The sequence below is a fragment of the Antedon mediterranea genome, chromosome 8, assembly GCF_964355755.1.
Source record: "Antedon mediterranea chromosome 8, ecAntMedi1.1, whole genome shotgun sequence".
Classification (NCBI taxonomy): Eukaryota; Metazoa; Echinodermata; class Crinoidea; order Comatulida; family Antedonidae; genus Antedon; species Antedon mediterranea.
This window is the reverse complement of record NC_092677.1, coordinates 19533517-19549564: the sequence shown is the minus strand read 5'-3', so window position 1 is coordinate 19549564 and position 16048 is coordinate 19533517. Positions and strand designations below refer to the sequence as shown.

Sequence of the window (16048 nt, the reverse complement as noted above, 5' to 3'; positions counted from 1 at the left end):
CGCGCAAGTCCGACTTGAGCTACGTCACGCCATAGCGACAATGGGAGATGCGGCAATTCACCACGCGATGGAATGTTTAGGAGGCCTAGCGCTTTCTTGTCACGCTATGAAGTGCGTGGTTCGTCGCGATCATACTTTGTTGGGGGCCTAGAAAATATAAAAGTTACCGTACCGCCATGGTTCCTAAATATATTTTGAAGATTTTATTTGTTGTTAATCAAATATACTTCACTGTTAAATTAATACTGATATTGTTCTAATAATTAACGATTAAAATTATTTTTCATGTATATAGTCCTGATGCGTAAAAAGTGTTGTAAGAAATGGAAAGTGATATCAATGCGCAACATTTCGTCTGCTCCTCAAATACTCTCTCGTCATTGGCCAATGTATAGCCTTTGTTACCCAGACGTGTGCAACTCGACTTCATTAAGTCGAACTGCAAACTTCGACTACTTCGTTTTTGAATCGAATTTGAAGTAATAGCTCGAACTACGACTTTTTCAAGTCGAACTACGAACTACGACTAAAGTCCGGTTTAAGAATACGGGCGTCTGTGTTTTGATGCCTTTTTTGGCATGCTATTACCGCATGATTTGTGAATACACTAAATGAGTATTTGTACCTAAAAAAGATATCTACAAATAAAAATTAAACTAATGTATAGGAAATAATTGACTAATTGAAAAATTTGACCTTTGTTATTTTTCGACTTATACAAGGGCGACTTGACAAGGGGAGTTGACTGTACTAACAGACAAAATTACCTTCGAAGCATGACAAATTTGAGATGATCTCCAGAGCTGTCTGTTGACTTAATATTAGGCTCTTCAAATCTTCAACTTTCTTATTAGATGGCTATGGGAAAAAATAGAAGTTTTTTTAAATCAGTAAAAATGTAGTATAAGGGAGGTTTCGCAACGTTACGAATACGATAACGAAAACGTCACACATTTGTGAAACTTTAAGCTGATCCCCATTTCATATTCGTGTTGACGAAGCGTATTCGTGTTGACGAATATCACCAGTCATATTCGTAACTACACAAGTATAGTTTTTGATCTATTTTGCACATTTTGCATTTGAATCAGGAATGATTCATGATTATAATATAATTATACTTTTATTGAAAGTAATTTACTAAAAGTAATTTGGTAAAATGCCATGTCAATTTTGATAAATAGCAGTTTTTAAAGTCCTCACTCGCTTTGATGCTACGGTAGGTAGGCCTAGGCAGCCAAGCACCAACACGTACCTACGCTTCACTCAAATTTACCGCAGTCATATTTTGGACGGCGCCCTCAATATTTCGTTGCCATGCGATACAGATTTTTACTGGCTTACGAAAAAAGAATATGTGTGCTTGACGTATCCGCTTTCGTATTCGTAAGATTGCGAAACCTCCCTAATATTATTATTTATTCTTTATACTGTCTATATATAGGAAAGGGATCTGCAGCTGCATGCAAGTAAAACATGTGCCTGACAATGTAATTTAAAGACAAGTCTACAAGCCAATCTAAGCCTGTATCTAAGAAAGGTTATTTTGGAGCACTATATATGTTGAAGGGCTACTTTCAATCTACTGAACATGGAGTTAATGCTGTTTGTTTGTTAACCATTGTGCAGACAACAGAAAGCTCAATAGAGTTGATTAGACTATTTTAATCCTGTTTTATCAAAGTATTATTTTAAGTATTTTATATTTAGCATTTAAATTGGATGTATATAATATGAAAATGATAAGAAAAATATCGAGAGACCTTAAAAAAGTGGACAGCATATTATTAAAGCAGATCTAACTCCATTTTCATCAATTTACAACTAGGGACCCTCAGAGGTTCACAAGACAAACATATACACAAGATGCTCTACATAAACAAAGTCTTACAAGTCTTTGGGAGTGGAGTTGTAATTTTGTCCTTAGAAAAAATCCTGACATGTGACGTGGAGTGGTAGCCAAGCATCATAACCACCAAGCCACAACCCCACTCCAAAAAAACATGTACATAGCGTAGGAAGACCATTTTTGCAACTGATATTTTTTTTGTATGAACTTTAATTGTGAAATAATGACGCACGTGGCCGTGCACGTTAAACTATAAAATTTGTGTGCTAAAAAATGGCTAATTTAATGCAGATTTCTGAAATAATATGCCTATTTTGAATCTATTATAGGGCTTCAGGATGAACGGTGACCCACCATTTTTTCAACTTATTATGAAAACTAATGAATTCATGTAACCATTTTGCTTGCACATTTTTAAAATAGGGTTTTTTTCTCTTTTGTACTAGTTCATGGGGAGGGTCTGATAAAAGAATACCCCCCACGAAAGCTTCGCGTGTCGTAAGAGGCGACTAAAGGAGGACTGCAGTAACAGCAGGGGGTCGGGCACTGTTGGGTGGCACCAACAGGGTCATAAAACCCGCATATCCCCAAATACGTTCTGCAGTAGAGGCGAGTTTAGGCCACCTCTAAATAGGCCTAGCCATGCCCTGCATTAGGCAGCAGTGATGCAGTATGGGTGTCTCGGCGGAAGATCCATTTCTAGGACAACGGCAGACCTCAGCACACATTGTCAGGCAGGATGGTGATCCCTTTTATGGCTGATAGACTGCGGTGAAGAAGGCAACGGGAAACCACTTCACTATCATTTTTCCAAGAACAATTATGAAGTGTCACAATTCAAGAATGAAAGCTAACGGCGTAAAGGGGGTACATCCTTCGTATGAAGGAGGCTCCTCGCCCAGTAGGGTGTCTCATGTGCGACAGGTGGAGCTCGACCGTCATAAAGCTACTGTCCGCAATAGAAGTACAATCAGAATAGGAACGTGGAATGTGAGGACCTTGTATCAAGATGGCAAACTTGAAAGTGTTAAGCAGGAAATGATGAGACTCAACATCAATATATTAGGGATAAATGAAACTCATTGGACAAATAATGGTGAATTTATGATTGATGATTACAAGATGATTTACGCTGGAGGAGACAAACATGAAAAAGGTGTAGGGTTGCTTTTGGATGGTGATATGGCTAAATCTATGCTGGGCTATTGGGCTGTGAGTGAAAGAGTTATGCTGGTCAAACTGCAGGGACAACCCCTCAATATCTCTATCATAGTCACGTTTATGCACCTACAGCTGACAGCACAGATGAAGAAATAGATAACTTTTATGCGACCTTAGACCAGGCCAAATCCCAATGCAAATCAGATGAGATAAATATCATCATGGGTGATCTGAATGCAAAGGTTGGCCATGGACAGGATGGAAACACAGTTGGAGAGCATGGGATGGGTGAAAGATATGAGCGTGGCGATAGATGGGTGAACTGGTGTAAAGCTAAAGATATGACCATAACGAATATACACATGGAAGAGCCCTGGTGATGTGATGAGGAACCAGATTGACTACATTGCAGTAAACAGTAGGTGTAAAAGGGCAGTGACTCATGCAAAAACATATTCAGGGGCAGATTGTGGAAGTGACCACATTCCAGTGGTTTGCACACTTCAATCAAAGTTAAAAAAGGTGAAGAAAGCCAAAAATGTACAGAAATTAGACTTTGAGCAGCTAAACAGTCCGGAGATCCGTATGGAATATTCCATTCAAGTGAAGAATAAGTTTGACATCCTTGTAGATGAAGGTGAAGAGATTACGTGGGATACAATGAGAGACATCCTTGTTGAGACAGCCAAAGAATCCTTACCCAAGAAAGAGAGAAGAAGGAAGAACAAATGGGTGTCCGAAGAGACACTATCAATGATGAGGGATAGACAGAAGATTAGTAGTAGATCAAGTAAAGAATATAAAGATCTAGATACAGAAATTAAGCAAAAGTGCAGGGAGGCAAAAGAAAAGTGGCTCAACACCCAGTGTGAGGAGATTGAGAGTAGACTAGAGAACAACAACTACAAGATTTATCAGAGACTTAATGAGATCACTGAAAGGAAGTCTGGCTGCTCAAACTCTGGATGCATTAAGGCAAAGGATGGAACAATGCTTGTTGAAAAGACTGATATTTTGAAAAGATGGACAGAGTATATCGGGGAGCTGTTTTTTGATGTTAGACAAGCAATTCCAAGCTTTCCTGACTCAGAAGAAGGACCAAAGATCTTGAAAGCAGAAGTACGAACAGCAATCAAGATGTTGAGGAAGAATAAGGCGGCAGAACCGGATGGTGTAGTCATTGAGATGATTGAGGCATTAGAAGAGTATGGAGTGGAAAAGTTAACTGAAGTAGTGGAGCTGTAGCTTGGTGGTTTACGTGCTTGCCTTCCAATCCCAAGGTCCCGGGTTCAATCCTGACCTAGTGCAGGGTTGTAACTCATGACTCTTTAACTCCACTCCCTAAGCCTCAAATGAGACTTAGTTTATAAGCACGATAAATTATAAATTATGAAATTATTAAATAGTTTATCCATCCTGTAATTGGCGAGTTCTCGCTGTTGGATGAGTAAAAAAAAAGAAAAGAAAAAGAAAAGAAGTGATCAATAAGATATATGAGGATGGAAGTTTCCCTGAGGACTTGAGTAAGTCCATTTTTATTGCCCTTCCGAAGAAACCAGGTGCTGTAGAGTGTGAAAAACATCGTACAATCAGCCTCATGAGTCATGTCACCAAGATCATTCTGAGGATACTACTTATGAGAGCAAGAAGTAGATTAAAACCAGAGATTGGGAGTGAGCAGTTTGGTTTTGTAAAGGATTCAGGCACCAGGAATGCCATCTTTGTGATAAGAATGATAACTGAAAGAGCAGTGGAGATGCAGAAAGATGTATACATGTGTTTCATAGACTACACCAAGGCATTTGACAAAGTAAGGCATGAGCAGCTATTTCAAGAACTTAGCAATTGACCTACATGGAAAGGATTTTCGATTGTTGCAAAATTTGTACTGGAAACAGACTGCATGCATGAGGGTAGATAGGGAGTGCAGTGACTACACAAGTATTGGAAGAGGAGTGAGACAGGGCTGTGTAATGTCACCAGACTTGTTTAACTACTATAGCGAGTTGATCTTGAGGGAGCTAGAGAATGAGAAGGGTTTGAGAGTTTGTGGTAGAAATATTACAAACATCAGATATGCAGATGACACAGTTCTACTGGCAGAGTCAGCTGAAGATCTCCAAAGGTTGCTGGATGTGGTTGTAGTAGAAAGCGAAAAGATGGGTCTGTCTATAAATTGTAGTAAGACAGAGTGTTTAGTAGTGTCAAAAAAGGAGAGTCCAACGTGTAACCTTCGAGCAGGTGACCAGTTAATTCAGCAGGTGTCCTCTTTTAATTATCTTGGGAGCAAAATAACAGATGATGCCAGGTGTGTAACGGAGATAAAGAGAAGGATAGTCCTTGCGAAATCCGCATTTGGAGAAATGGAGAATATCTTGAAGAACTGTGCGATGAGTATGGAAACCAGGTTGCGTGTATTAAACTGCTACATCTATCCTGTGCTGATGTATGGAAGTGAAGCCTGGTCAATCACAACTGACCTCAGAAAAAGATTGGAAAGCTGTGAGATGTGGTTTCTAAGGAGAATGATGAGAATTCCATGGACAGATAGAGTTAGTAATGAAGATGTATTGATAAGAGCTGGAGTGTGCAGAAAACTACTGAAGGATATTAGGATTAGACAGATGAGATTCATGGGACATGTGTTGAGGAAGGGAGGTCTGGAGAACTTGGCAATAACTGGGAAAATAGAAGGAAGAAGGAGCAGGGGGAGAAAAAGAGTCACTTGGTTGGCCAGCATAGCTGAATGGATTCGGAATAGAGGCGAGAATACCAAAGAAATGGAGTTGCTGAACATGGCAATAGACAGAGAATTGTGGCACAACATGATCGCCAAAGTCTCATGATATGGCACTTCGAGAGAGAGACTAGTTCATTAAATTTGATAGAGCCCATCTCGCTTATTTTAACCTCAATCTTTCTGAAATTTTGCCTTGCTCAATCAATTACCTTTTGTAGGAGTTACTTATTTGTATGTGCACGTGGCGTTTGTTGTCAAAGTTAAAGTGACGATGTTCCAATCTAGTTTGTTTTTAATTTTAATTGTTTTAACACTGGCTTATAGCGTTGTTGTAAGTATTTTAACAATGCGTTTTTGCATTTTGATGTATTTTTCATTTTAGTTTTATTCATTGTAGTATTTATTATATAGATTTAAGGAGGCAGTGAGCTTAATGCTCGTAATAGATGCTTGCTCTCCTTTTGTTTGTGTGAATGTTGAGGTTATTTATAGTTGGCAGATACAATGTATTTTTATTTGTGCCGTTAATGACATGTTCTGGCAGTGAGTTCTATTTATTCATTCCTCTGAAGTCAAAGAAAGTATATTTTGGTTTTATATAATAAATATAAAGTGAATGTTTTCTAGTTATAAATCTTCCAGGGTGCTGTCTTTGAATGAAAAATGAGTTTGCCTAATGTTTTTTATCCCTCTGTTGATTTTGAACATTTCGATGAGGTCTTTTGAGTGTTGTTAAACGGAGTTTTGCTAGGTGTTCTTCATTTAGGTTAGGCACAAGCTTTCTCAAATATTCTTGAGTCTTTTGTTTTGGTGACTACACTTGTACAAAATATTTGAGGAGCGAACAAATTAGCATTTTATAATTAAAAAAATAGATAAACATCGCTGTGTCTAAAGAAGTAAAAGTGTGCCTGCCTAATCATTGCAATTCTGCTATTTGCTTATTTACATGGATTTTGAATTTGATGTCTGTAGTAACAGTTATTCCCAGATCTCTTGGTTCAGTCAGATACAAGTTCAGTGTTGCCAATATGATATGTAAAAAACGTTACACTTGATTTCATTGAACTGTAGAAGCCAACGTTTACTTTATGTGTTTGTCTAGGGCATCATTGTCCTAGCGCATGCAGCAATATAATTTGCATCGTCTGCCAATTGCTTGCCTTTTGCGTTGATTGGGCAAATCATTTATAAAGATCAGGAAGAGCACTGGACCTAGTACTGAGCCTCAGATAACTCCACTAGTAACCAACTTGATAGTTGCCTCTTAACAGAAACTAGATGGATATCCACTAGAATTTTTCCTGAAATACTTGCTTCTCTCACTTTTGCTTTTAGTTTTTCATGTGGCATCATATCAAAAGGTTTACGGCAGTTTAGGTAAACAATATCAACAGGGTCACCCTCATCAAATGCATTATGAATATCTTGAAAGAATTCCAGGAGTTGGGTGCAAAAAGAACCATGTTGATGTTTGCTCAAAATGTTGTTTCTCTCAAGGTGTGATACCATGGTGCTTTTTTATGATCAATAACATTTCTTGAAACAAGTCAATTTAATGCAGATGAAAAGTTATATTTATACAAAATGTTGTACTTAGAAGAATAGAAGTTTCCTAATATTGAGTTGACACAGTCATTATCACACAGACAGTTATCACAACTCATCAAGAGGGCCCCTTGATTGTCAGCATACGCTGTTTAGAGTCACCCTCTAAAAATAAGGTGAAATAAAAATAAATAAAAAATGTAAAACATATCAACAATTAACAACAAATTAACCATAAAAATCTTGTACCTCTCTATCAACTGATATACTTTCATCATTACTATTTTCGCCATTTGTACTAACTCCGTTGATGCACTAGAAAATGGATAAAAAATAGGCAAAGGTAAAAAACAACACATTTGTTAGTATAGGCTTCAGGGTTGGCATTTATCAATATTTGCTTATATTTTTGCTGAAGCTGAAATATTTATAAAGTGCTTAGGCAAATAACTTAAATAAATAAATCTTATTTATCAAACCATCTTAGCAGAAAAATTGTCTACGGTAAATTTTACTTTGCACATGCGCAAAATTAAACTCTAGAGGGCAGCAAATTATGTCTTAAGACGAAAAATCCTTGCTTACGCATTAGCTTTTTCTCTCTTAGCGATGGTGGCGCTATAACATTTTATCTCCGTATTTTCACTCCCAACAAGAGAGGGCGCACTCTGGTTACTATTGTTTTTTTTACTTGAAATAGAGAAAGAGCACAACAGTCGGAAATACATACGAAAATCATTTTTATCAATGACAGCCGATACAGTTTTCTAAAAGTTAGTCAAATGGGTCGTACCTATCTCGTAAATATTAATTTGGCTCGTCCAATTCTAGGCCATCTTTATGAAGATCGATATCATTACACCAAACTTGTATACCCTTTGCAAAAAAGCCGTATACGATCCGTATATGCTGAAAACGTATACGACGTATACGGATCGTATACGATTTCACTGTTTACATTATTTCCACTCTGTTGCTCCACAAAGAGTTGGCGTTGTATACGTTTAGCATACATAACGTATACGTTGTTTATTCATGATAAGAATATCGTATACGGGACATATACGAATCATATACGAACAAAGTAGGCCATTTTATAAATTATAATAGCAGTAATGAGTAGAATAGAGCTAAATAAAACATTTAAATTGTCATTACAACAAATACGTACGTAGGCTCTGGCCTAGAGGGCTAGGCTAGCCCTCTAGCTAGCACCAGCCATTAGATAGGCCTAGTAGTATTAATTATTAATAAGTAGTAGGAGCTAGAACATAAGATCATATTTATTTCTATATTTATTAGATAGCCTAGGCTACCGATAAAATTCAAACAACGTTTTTCGCAAGTAAATAATGTACGCTAAACAGGTATACTACTAGGTAGGCCTAGAAAAAACAAGGGGCCATTTTCACAAATCGACGATGTTGTTTGCAGTTTTCCTTATAAAATATGACAGAGGTCAGTAAGTGCAGCGCCGACGATGACCGAGTGTCGCTCGGTTGCCTACAGTTCCAACTCGTGGTCGACTCGGCTCCCTGGTGGCCAATCATGCATATCATCGGGTGAATCATCGGGTTCGTCGTTCTCAATTTGTCACGCCACGTGCGAGCTTTGGGTGGTCAAATTACATCGTTATGTTAAGCGATATTATTCCGCGATACGACGTGTGTTGTAGCAATGGAGATGGAGTAAATAATTCGGCAATGCCGAAGAGGAAAACCATGACCCAAAACAGAAGTAAGGTCATTATAATAATTATTATTTAACGATGAATACATTCGGATTTTGAATATATATAAATTGTATGAATTATGAATTATACATGAATAAAAAAAAAACACAATTAGTGGTGATAGTAAATACAATTATATCGAATCTCAATTTATTCCCGGTAGCGAATAGATTGAATTACTTTCATCATTTCTGCTTGGTGATTAAGAAATCATAAAACATATCTTTCTTTATTTTCATGGTATTCCAATAATTGTTTAAAAAATAACTACCCTCAACTTTAAATAACAAATTAAATAAGTCTACAAAACATTGTTGATTTCCCATGGACCCAACAATACCCCAACTATTTCATTAATAATTGTTTATTTGTAACAGTTTATTTGAAATCCTTGTCCTTTGTTAATTCAATTGTGTGACAATTAAATTAGATTGTACATGCTTATGCTGTATATTATGTAAAAAGATGATTTATGATATATATCAGATTCTAAAAAAAGATCAACACTTTGAATTCTTAAAATGTGTTCTATATCTTTATTTGGAGTTAGACTCGTACTACATTCATTAAAATGATAAACAAATAGCCGGCAGTCGTGTGTACAGAGGGGGCTTATCAATGATGGAGGCATAAAAATGGGGGCGTAGCGTACAATTTATCATTTGGATTTTTTAAGTTATATGTAGGTTATGTTAAATTGTATTTATCAGTGACAACTCTGGGAAATTTACAGCAATTAGTTCTGTATGCCTAAAATAGTAAAATGCTCTAAATAAAAACGTCGGAGCTTCTTTTTTGTATTTCTGGTTGTTGAATGTTTTGTTGGCACCCCCTAACTCTGCAACGATGATATCCATAATGCATCGTATTTCCATTTCACCCTTGTTGATATACTACTAGCTAGAGTAGGTTATTAAAATAATACAATATAACCAAATCTAATATATGGGGGAAAGCTAGCTAGCTTATTTTCACAATGAGTGTACCACAGACTCTTTTCCTTGGCGTATTTTCCCCAGGCCTAGTTAACTCTTAGTTTACTAGAGCTGCTGCAGTAGCTATATACTGCATATTCGATATATACAATTACAATATGCCTATAGCCTAGCTAGCTAGAAGTCATCGAATTTACTATCTACCTGGGCCTATTGTAACTAGGCCTACATCCCATTTTTTATTTTTTTTTTATGGCGAGTCAAAACCCGTAGCCAAAAAATCAACAATGATGATTGAAAATGAATGAAATCTGATCCATCCATGTGATGCATGCATGCAGCGCACATAACACATGCACGTTTTGGGCGAATTTATTTGGATCATTCCATATATATAATAGGGAGCCACATGTATTCTACATTTTTATTAAATCGTAATTTATGGATTTTACTTACTCGTTTTAAATTTAATATACTGCGGGCCCAATTTAATATTTACTTATTTATTTCCAAGTACATTAATATTATTTAAAGCACTTTCAAATTAATAACAGCACATTTTGTGTGATTCACTTATTAATGGAACATACAAAAGGTAAAGAAATAGCAGAGGGGATAAACAAGGCAGAACAGCCTGGGTGGGTTTTTATGCTTGCTAGAAAAACAACGTCTAGTAAAATACAGCACCAAATTTTCATTCGCGAAAACTATGAACTAAATCATCATAGGGAATTTAATGTACATATACAGACTGAAAAAAAACCAAATTGTACACTAATTATTGAAGTCAAGATGCTCCTGCGATCGTAAACGTATGCTATCGTCGTCTTGTAAAAAGAGGGACAGTCCCTTTTCGCTTGGTAATACGATGCAGTTTGTATACACGCGTCGTCGTATACGGATCATATACGGATCGTATAATTAGGAAATTGTTTATAAATGATCGTATACGGTTCGTATATGTTTATTATGCGGGCAGGAACTTCCGAATGGACGTATACGTTTCGTATACGAAGTGGACTTCCTATACGAAACATATACGAAACGTATGTAAATCGTATACGTTCGTATACGGTTTTTTTGCAAAGGGTACACATGCTTGTAGTGAAATTAGCCTAAATCATAAACAGCATTAAGACACACACAATGTATATATATTTTCCCGGAGAAATCTTATGTAGGAGAATTTTACAGTAGGCGGAGGTATGCATTCTCGGAGTGGCTTTCTAGTTCGTCTTAGATTTAAGACAAAATTAAGCAAATGTTTTTGCTTAGATATATATTAATAATCTGACTTAGGCAAAATCAATGAATTTAAGGTAAAGTTAAGACAATTTTTTTGCTAAGCAAGTTAGATAAATCCGGCCCCAGATCATGATCTAGAACCATGACACTAGCTCTCCATATCTGAATTTGAAAAAAGTGGGCCGAATAGTCCCGGGCCGAATCGTCTCAGTTCCGAATCATCCCTGAATCATCTGCACATGCTCAATAGGCAAGTAGTGCTTTTCCTGTCACTACTATGCTAATTTTTTCAAATTGTAGACCTAGCCTAAACAAAATATAAATATATAAATATAATGAAAATATTACATTTTCTTCAAAATGTGATTGTATGAGTGAAGTAATCTCTGTCGTGGGGTTGACCTCTAGCGTTTGTGCCAAAACTTTCACCAATGCCTGCAGTGTTTGTCCTTGGCTACTAGTTGGTAGACTTGACTTCAGATTGCATAAAATACCTAAAGAAATGTAAAGTACTGTACCATTACAAATACCTACACTTACAAGCGTGGTTTCCACAGACAAGATCTGTAGGGGTCTATTACGCAACTGTTTAACAGCTGTACTTGATACTCACTTTCTTATAATATTTCTATCTATAACATTTATTATGAAAAAAAATGAATTACTCAATGCAGTTGATATAGGCAATAGTATTGTTACCTAATTAGATTGCGAGTTGACTGAATTTAGTCCACTGAAAAATTGTTTGGGTATGGTAGATGTTTCTAGATAGTACTGATCAAGTTTAGAATAAAACTATTAATAACATTCTATCAAAGCAAAATTGTTCATCTAATCCAAATTATTAATTAATTAGCCCCGACTAGTTGCATTAAACCAAGGTGTTTAGTACTAGTAGGTAGTGGAAAGATTCGGCCCAGTGACGATTCTTGAGCTGAATTGTCCCTGGGCCGAATCGGCCAAATTGTTCTTGGGCTGGATCGTCCCTGGGCTGAATCAAAAAGTGGGCTGATTCGTCCCGGATTTGTTTTGCGCATGTACTTTTTCATTTTTTGATTTACTTGATCTTAAAAATGATGGTGGTTGATAATGGTTCAAAAATGTTAAATTTTCTTTTTGTATTGTAACAATTAATATACCACCATAACCTATATAAAAAGGGACGAAACCACTCCCATTTCATTTCAAATTTAAATAAAATGCAAAAATTGTTGAATAAAGCTTTAAAATATACTGTACCTGCAGTAAGAGTCCTTAGTAGGCAATGCTGGACATGGTCGCCTTGGCTCATCAATGCTTTCTCAAATACACCAAGCATCTCGGGTGTACTTAGATCAGTGGCTATAGGCTCATTGTCTTCTGTAATTGTGTGCAAACATTGTGCTGTGCAAATTAAAGTATATTTTTGTTTTCACTAATTTAGAGTACAATAACACACCCCACAAAAAGTCAAACAGGAAGGGGGGCCATTTAGATGGCCGCTGTAGTTCAAATATTATTTAGTAATTATAAAAATAAAATATTGATAATGATAAGAACACATAAATCAGAACACATATTTTTTGTTAAAGACTTTTTATAAAATAATTATAAATTGTTCATCGCAATGAAAAAAATAATTTCTTAGTTAAATATCTAGCATTTTTGCATACGAGGATCGTTTAAACACAGGAGTAGTTAGTGACTGCGTTTATTAGCATAACTAATGGTTGACCACAGCTGCATTGTGTGGTGCCCTCTCCATGAAGAATCACCATGGAGTTGATGATTTAGTACTTATAGTATATCTATGGGTGTACCGCAAACTTTATATCAACATATATATAATTATGTAATGCTAGTTTGGGCTGGCATATTGGCTATTAAATTAATGTCTACTAAGATTTTGTTTTTATACTGAATGACACTTTCAGTGCTAAAGCATTGATTTCCAAAGTGGTTCAGTAGAGAAACATTAACAATATAAAAAAAATAATTCAAAGACAACTAACAAAGTAATTTACATTACTGTAGTACACACACATTTACAACAAGGTAACTATCTACAAAACATACAGTATAGTGGAAGGATTAAAAGATACCGTACTTAAACAGTAATATTTTGGATTGAATTTTTAAAAGTTGAAAGTGTTATAGATGTATAGTTTGTTTTTGTGTCATTTAAAAGTTTGTTCAATAATTTGATAATTTTTCCCAGTTACTTTTGTTCTAGTTTCAGTTGGTATAAGATTCCATTCTTTTGTTGCTCTGTATGGGCATCATTACATATACCAATTTCCTTAAGTTTAGCAATAAGTAACTTGTGATTAACAGGGTTATCAAAAGCCACGTGGAATTCCAATGTCAATTTCTCAGTTAAATCAGAAATTGACTTATTTACATTTATTACAACTTGTGATCTATAACCTAGATATGAAGTAAACAAATTTAGGGCATCATTACATACATCTATGACCTCATGAAAAAATCCTTAATTAAATTGAAGAATAAAGATCTAACCTGCTGTAATAGCTAGAGCCATATTAAGGGACTCTGCTTTGAAGCAATGTACTACTAAAGGCAAGATCTCTGCCTTATTGAAGATGCAAACAGCAGTATTACAACTTTCACTGTAAAACAATAAAAAAAGATAAAGTGCAAAATGTATTGTTATTTACATTTCAATGTGAACTAACTAATAGCATGGTGGTGAAATCTTTTTTTCAGAATTAAATTTCAGATAGATCGATTAAATATTCTCCATCACTTACGTACATTTATGTAGTGTAGTGTTTGACCTGTGACAAGAGGATGAATCAAATGTGGTTGTCGGACCATTAACAATAACATGTCTCTGGGAAGTCGAGCAAGTGGGTTTGCAATCCTTTATAGTTATATTTTCTCTCAGGACTATTTTCTCTCACAACATACTTTGTTATCACGATGTGTTGTGATAAGGTGATTTAGTTTTACATACCAGAGGTTCCATAGTAGATGGAGAGCCTGCTCCAGTATGCTGCTGGTGGAATCCTTGTGATTGTTTGAGCTTAAGACAACATCTGGTAACTCCTTAGAATACTATATTTAAAATGGCATCAGAAAAATAGAGGTAAATAATTCAGTACAGCTATTAATTACTGCTCCGTTCCCATGCTTAACTCTTCATAGCCTACGTGTGGGGCATTGTTTTTTTTATCACAAACCTATGATGCATTGTATTTTGATCATGATTCCACACACTCCCACCAAAGGTATTGTTTTTTATCATGATACTATGAGAGGCCTTGTTTTTCTATGCCTCCGGTGGAAGGGTGTAATATATGTTACCAGTTAGCGAAAGAGAACAATGCTAGTATAATAATCCACACTTTATATCGACGAATTAAATGAAAATTAAGCCGTGTTTAATGGTACTATTATGACAAGGAAAATTCACCTGTTGAAGTAATGCTATTAATGGTGTCATAACATCATCTCTTATCATCCTATCACAGATTTCATGATCCCCTGCTACACTCATGTTCCTGTAGAAATTAACAATAAATAAATAACCATAAACATTTTTATTTCTAACGTGCACATGTTGAATGCTTTAACTCAAAATCAGAAATATCTTCACCCTGTATACTGTAGGTCTAATTTTATAATTGGCATATTCTAATACATTTTTTCCAAACTTGAGAATACAAAGTTCTTATGATATTTGTATCAGTGTATCATGTTGTCTATGTGCCAAATTCAATTTTTAAACTTAGTTATTATTTATTTATTTATTTTTAGTTTTTCAGGTATAAAAAATATTACAAAAAGCAGAACAAGTCTGAAATTATTTTTACTTAATTATTAGTACTACATATAGAAACAAATTAAACATTACAGAAAAAAATACAGAAAAATTAACAATATGCATAAAAAATAAATACTATACAGTACATCATTAAAATTTATCCAATAGAACAGTTATTGCAATGTCATAAAAAAAAATAATTTCTTCATTCATTTTATCAGTACAAAGTATCATTAATTAGGTTCACTAGTATTTTAAATATATTTATCAAGGTTTTAATTTATTTTTAGCAATATACAGTATACAACAGTAATTTAAATGTATTTATTTATTTACTTAGCAATCCTATATAGGATGCAGAATGTCCATAAAAAAAAACAAATAAAAAAAGGTCGCTCCATAAAAAAAAAAAAAATGTTTAACCCGTAATCAAAAAGTTATATCATGCTTTTTATGTAAATCTATTTTTCAATACTTTTGGGTGCACGATGCGCGTTGGATTAATGTATTGTCCCTTAAAACACAAAAAATGAAGTCCAGAAGATTCTAAATTTAAAAAAACAAACAAGTTTACGTAATTAACAGGTACAGTAAATTAATTTGATTACATTTCGTCTGGAAAATCTTCGCGAGCGAAAGTAAACAAAGATTTCAAACCACGAGTATGCATTATGCATGAAGCTAATTAGGATTGTTTACAACTCGTCACGGTTAAGAAGGTTTTTCCACACAGATTGCGAGGAAGTTTTATGATTATGCATACAGAGTAGCCAAACAAGCGCGTTGCATTATGACATATGTTTTGATCGAAAACTTTGACTGGAAGTCAAGTTATTTTTTGAACAAAAAAACGTCTGTATTTCATTCCAGTTAAATGATTTTTTTTCGACACATTTTTGGTGAAAGTTAATAACTATTATCATTATGATATTTCAAAATGATCCACTTTTTTTCGAAATCTTTTTTTAAAATTTTTTTGGAATTAGTCAAAGGGACAATAAATTTTTTGATTTGATTTGATTTATTTCGGCATCAGTACATAAAATATCACAGACATACAATTAAAATTGAC

The 16048-nt window shown here is 35.1% G+C and overlaps 1 protein-coding gene across 2 annotated transcripts in view; it reads right to left on the bottom strand.

Moving 5' to 3' along the window:
- LOC140057081 (HEAT repeat-containing protein 3-like) overlaps nucleotides 1–16048 on the bottom strand; it is an 86710-nt gene that overhangs the window by 28375 nt on the left and 42287 nt on the right. For both annotated transcript variants that reach the window (XR_011846870.1, XM_072102616.1), the window contains exons 3-9: nucleotides 14626–14713; nucleotides 14167–14267; nucleotides 13710–13819; nucleotides 12450–12593; nucleotides 11559–11704; nucleotides 7548–7613; nucleotides 768–858 (exon numbers count right to left, since the gene is read on the bottom strand). Coding sequence is in view for 1 of the 2 variants with exons in the window: in XM_072102616.1 (XP_071958717.1) it covers nucleotides 768–858; nucleotides 7548–7613; nucleotides 11559–11704; nucleotides 12450–12593; nucleotides 13710–13819; nucleotides 14167–14267; nucleotides 14626–14713 (746 nt within the window). In the remaining variant the exon portion in view is untranslated. The remainder of the gene's footprint in view (nucleotides 1–767; nucleotides 859–7547; nucleotides 7614–11558; nucleotides 11705–12449; nucleotides 12594–13709; nucleotides 13820–14166; nucleotides 14268–14625; nucleotides 14714–16048) is intronic.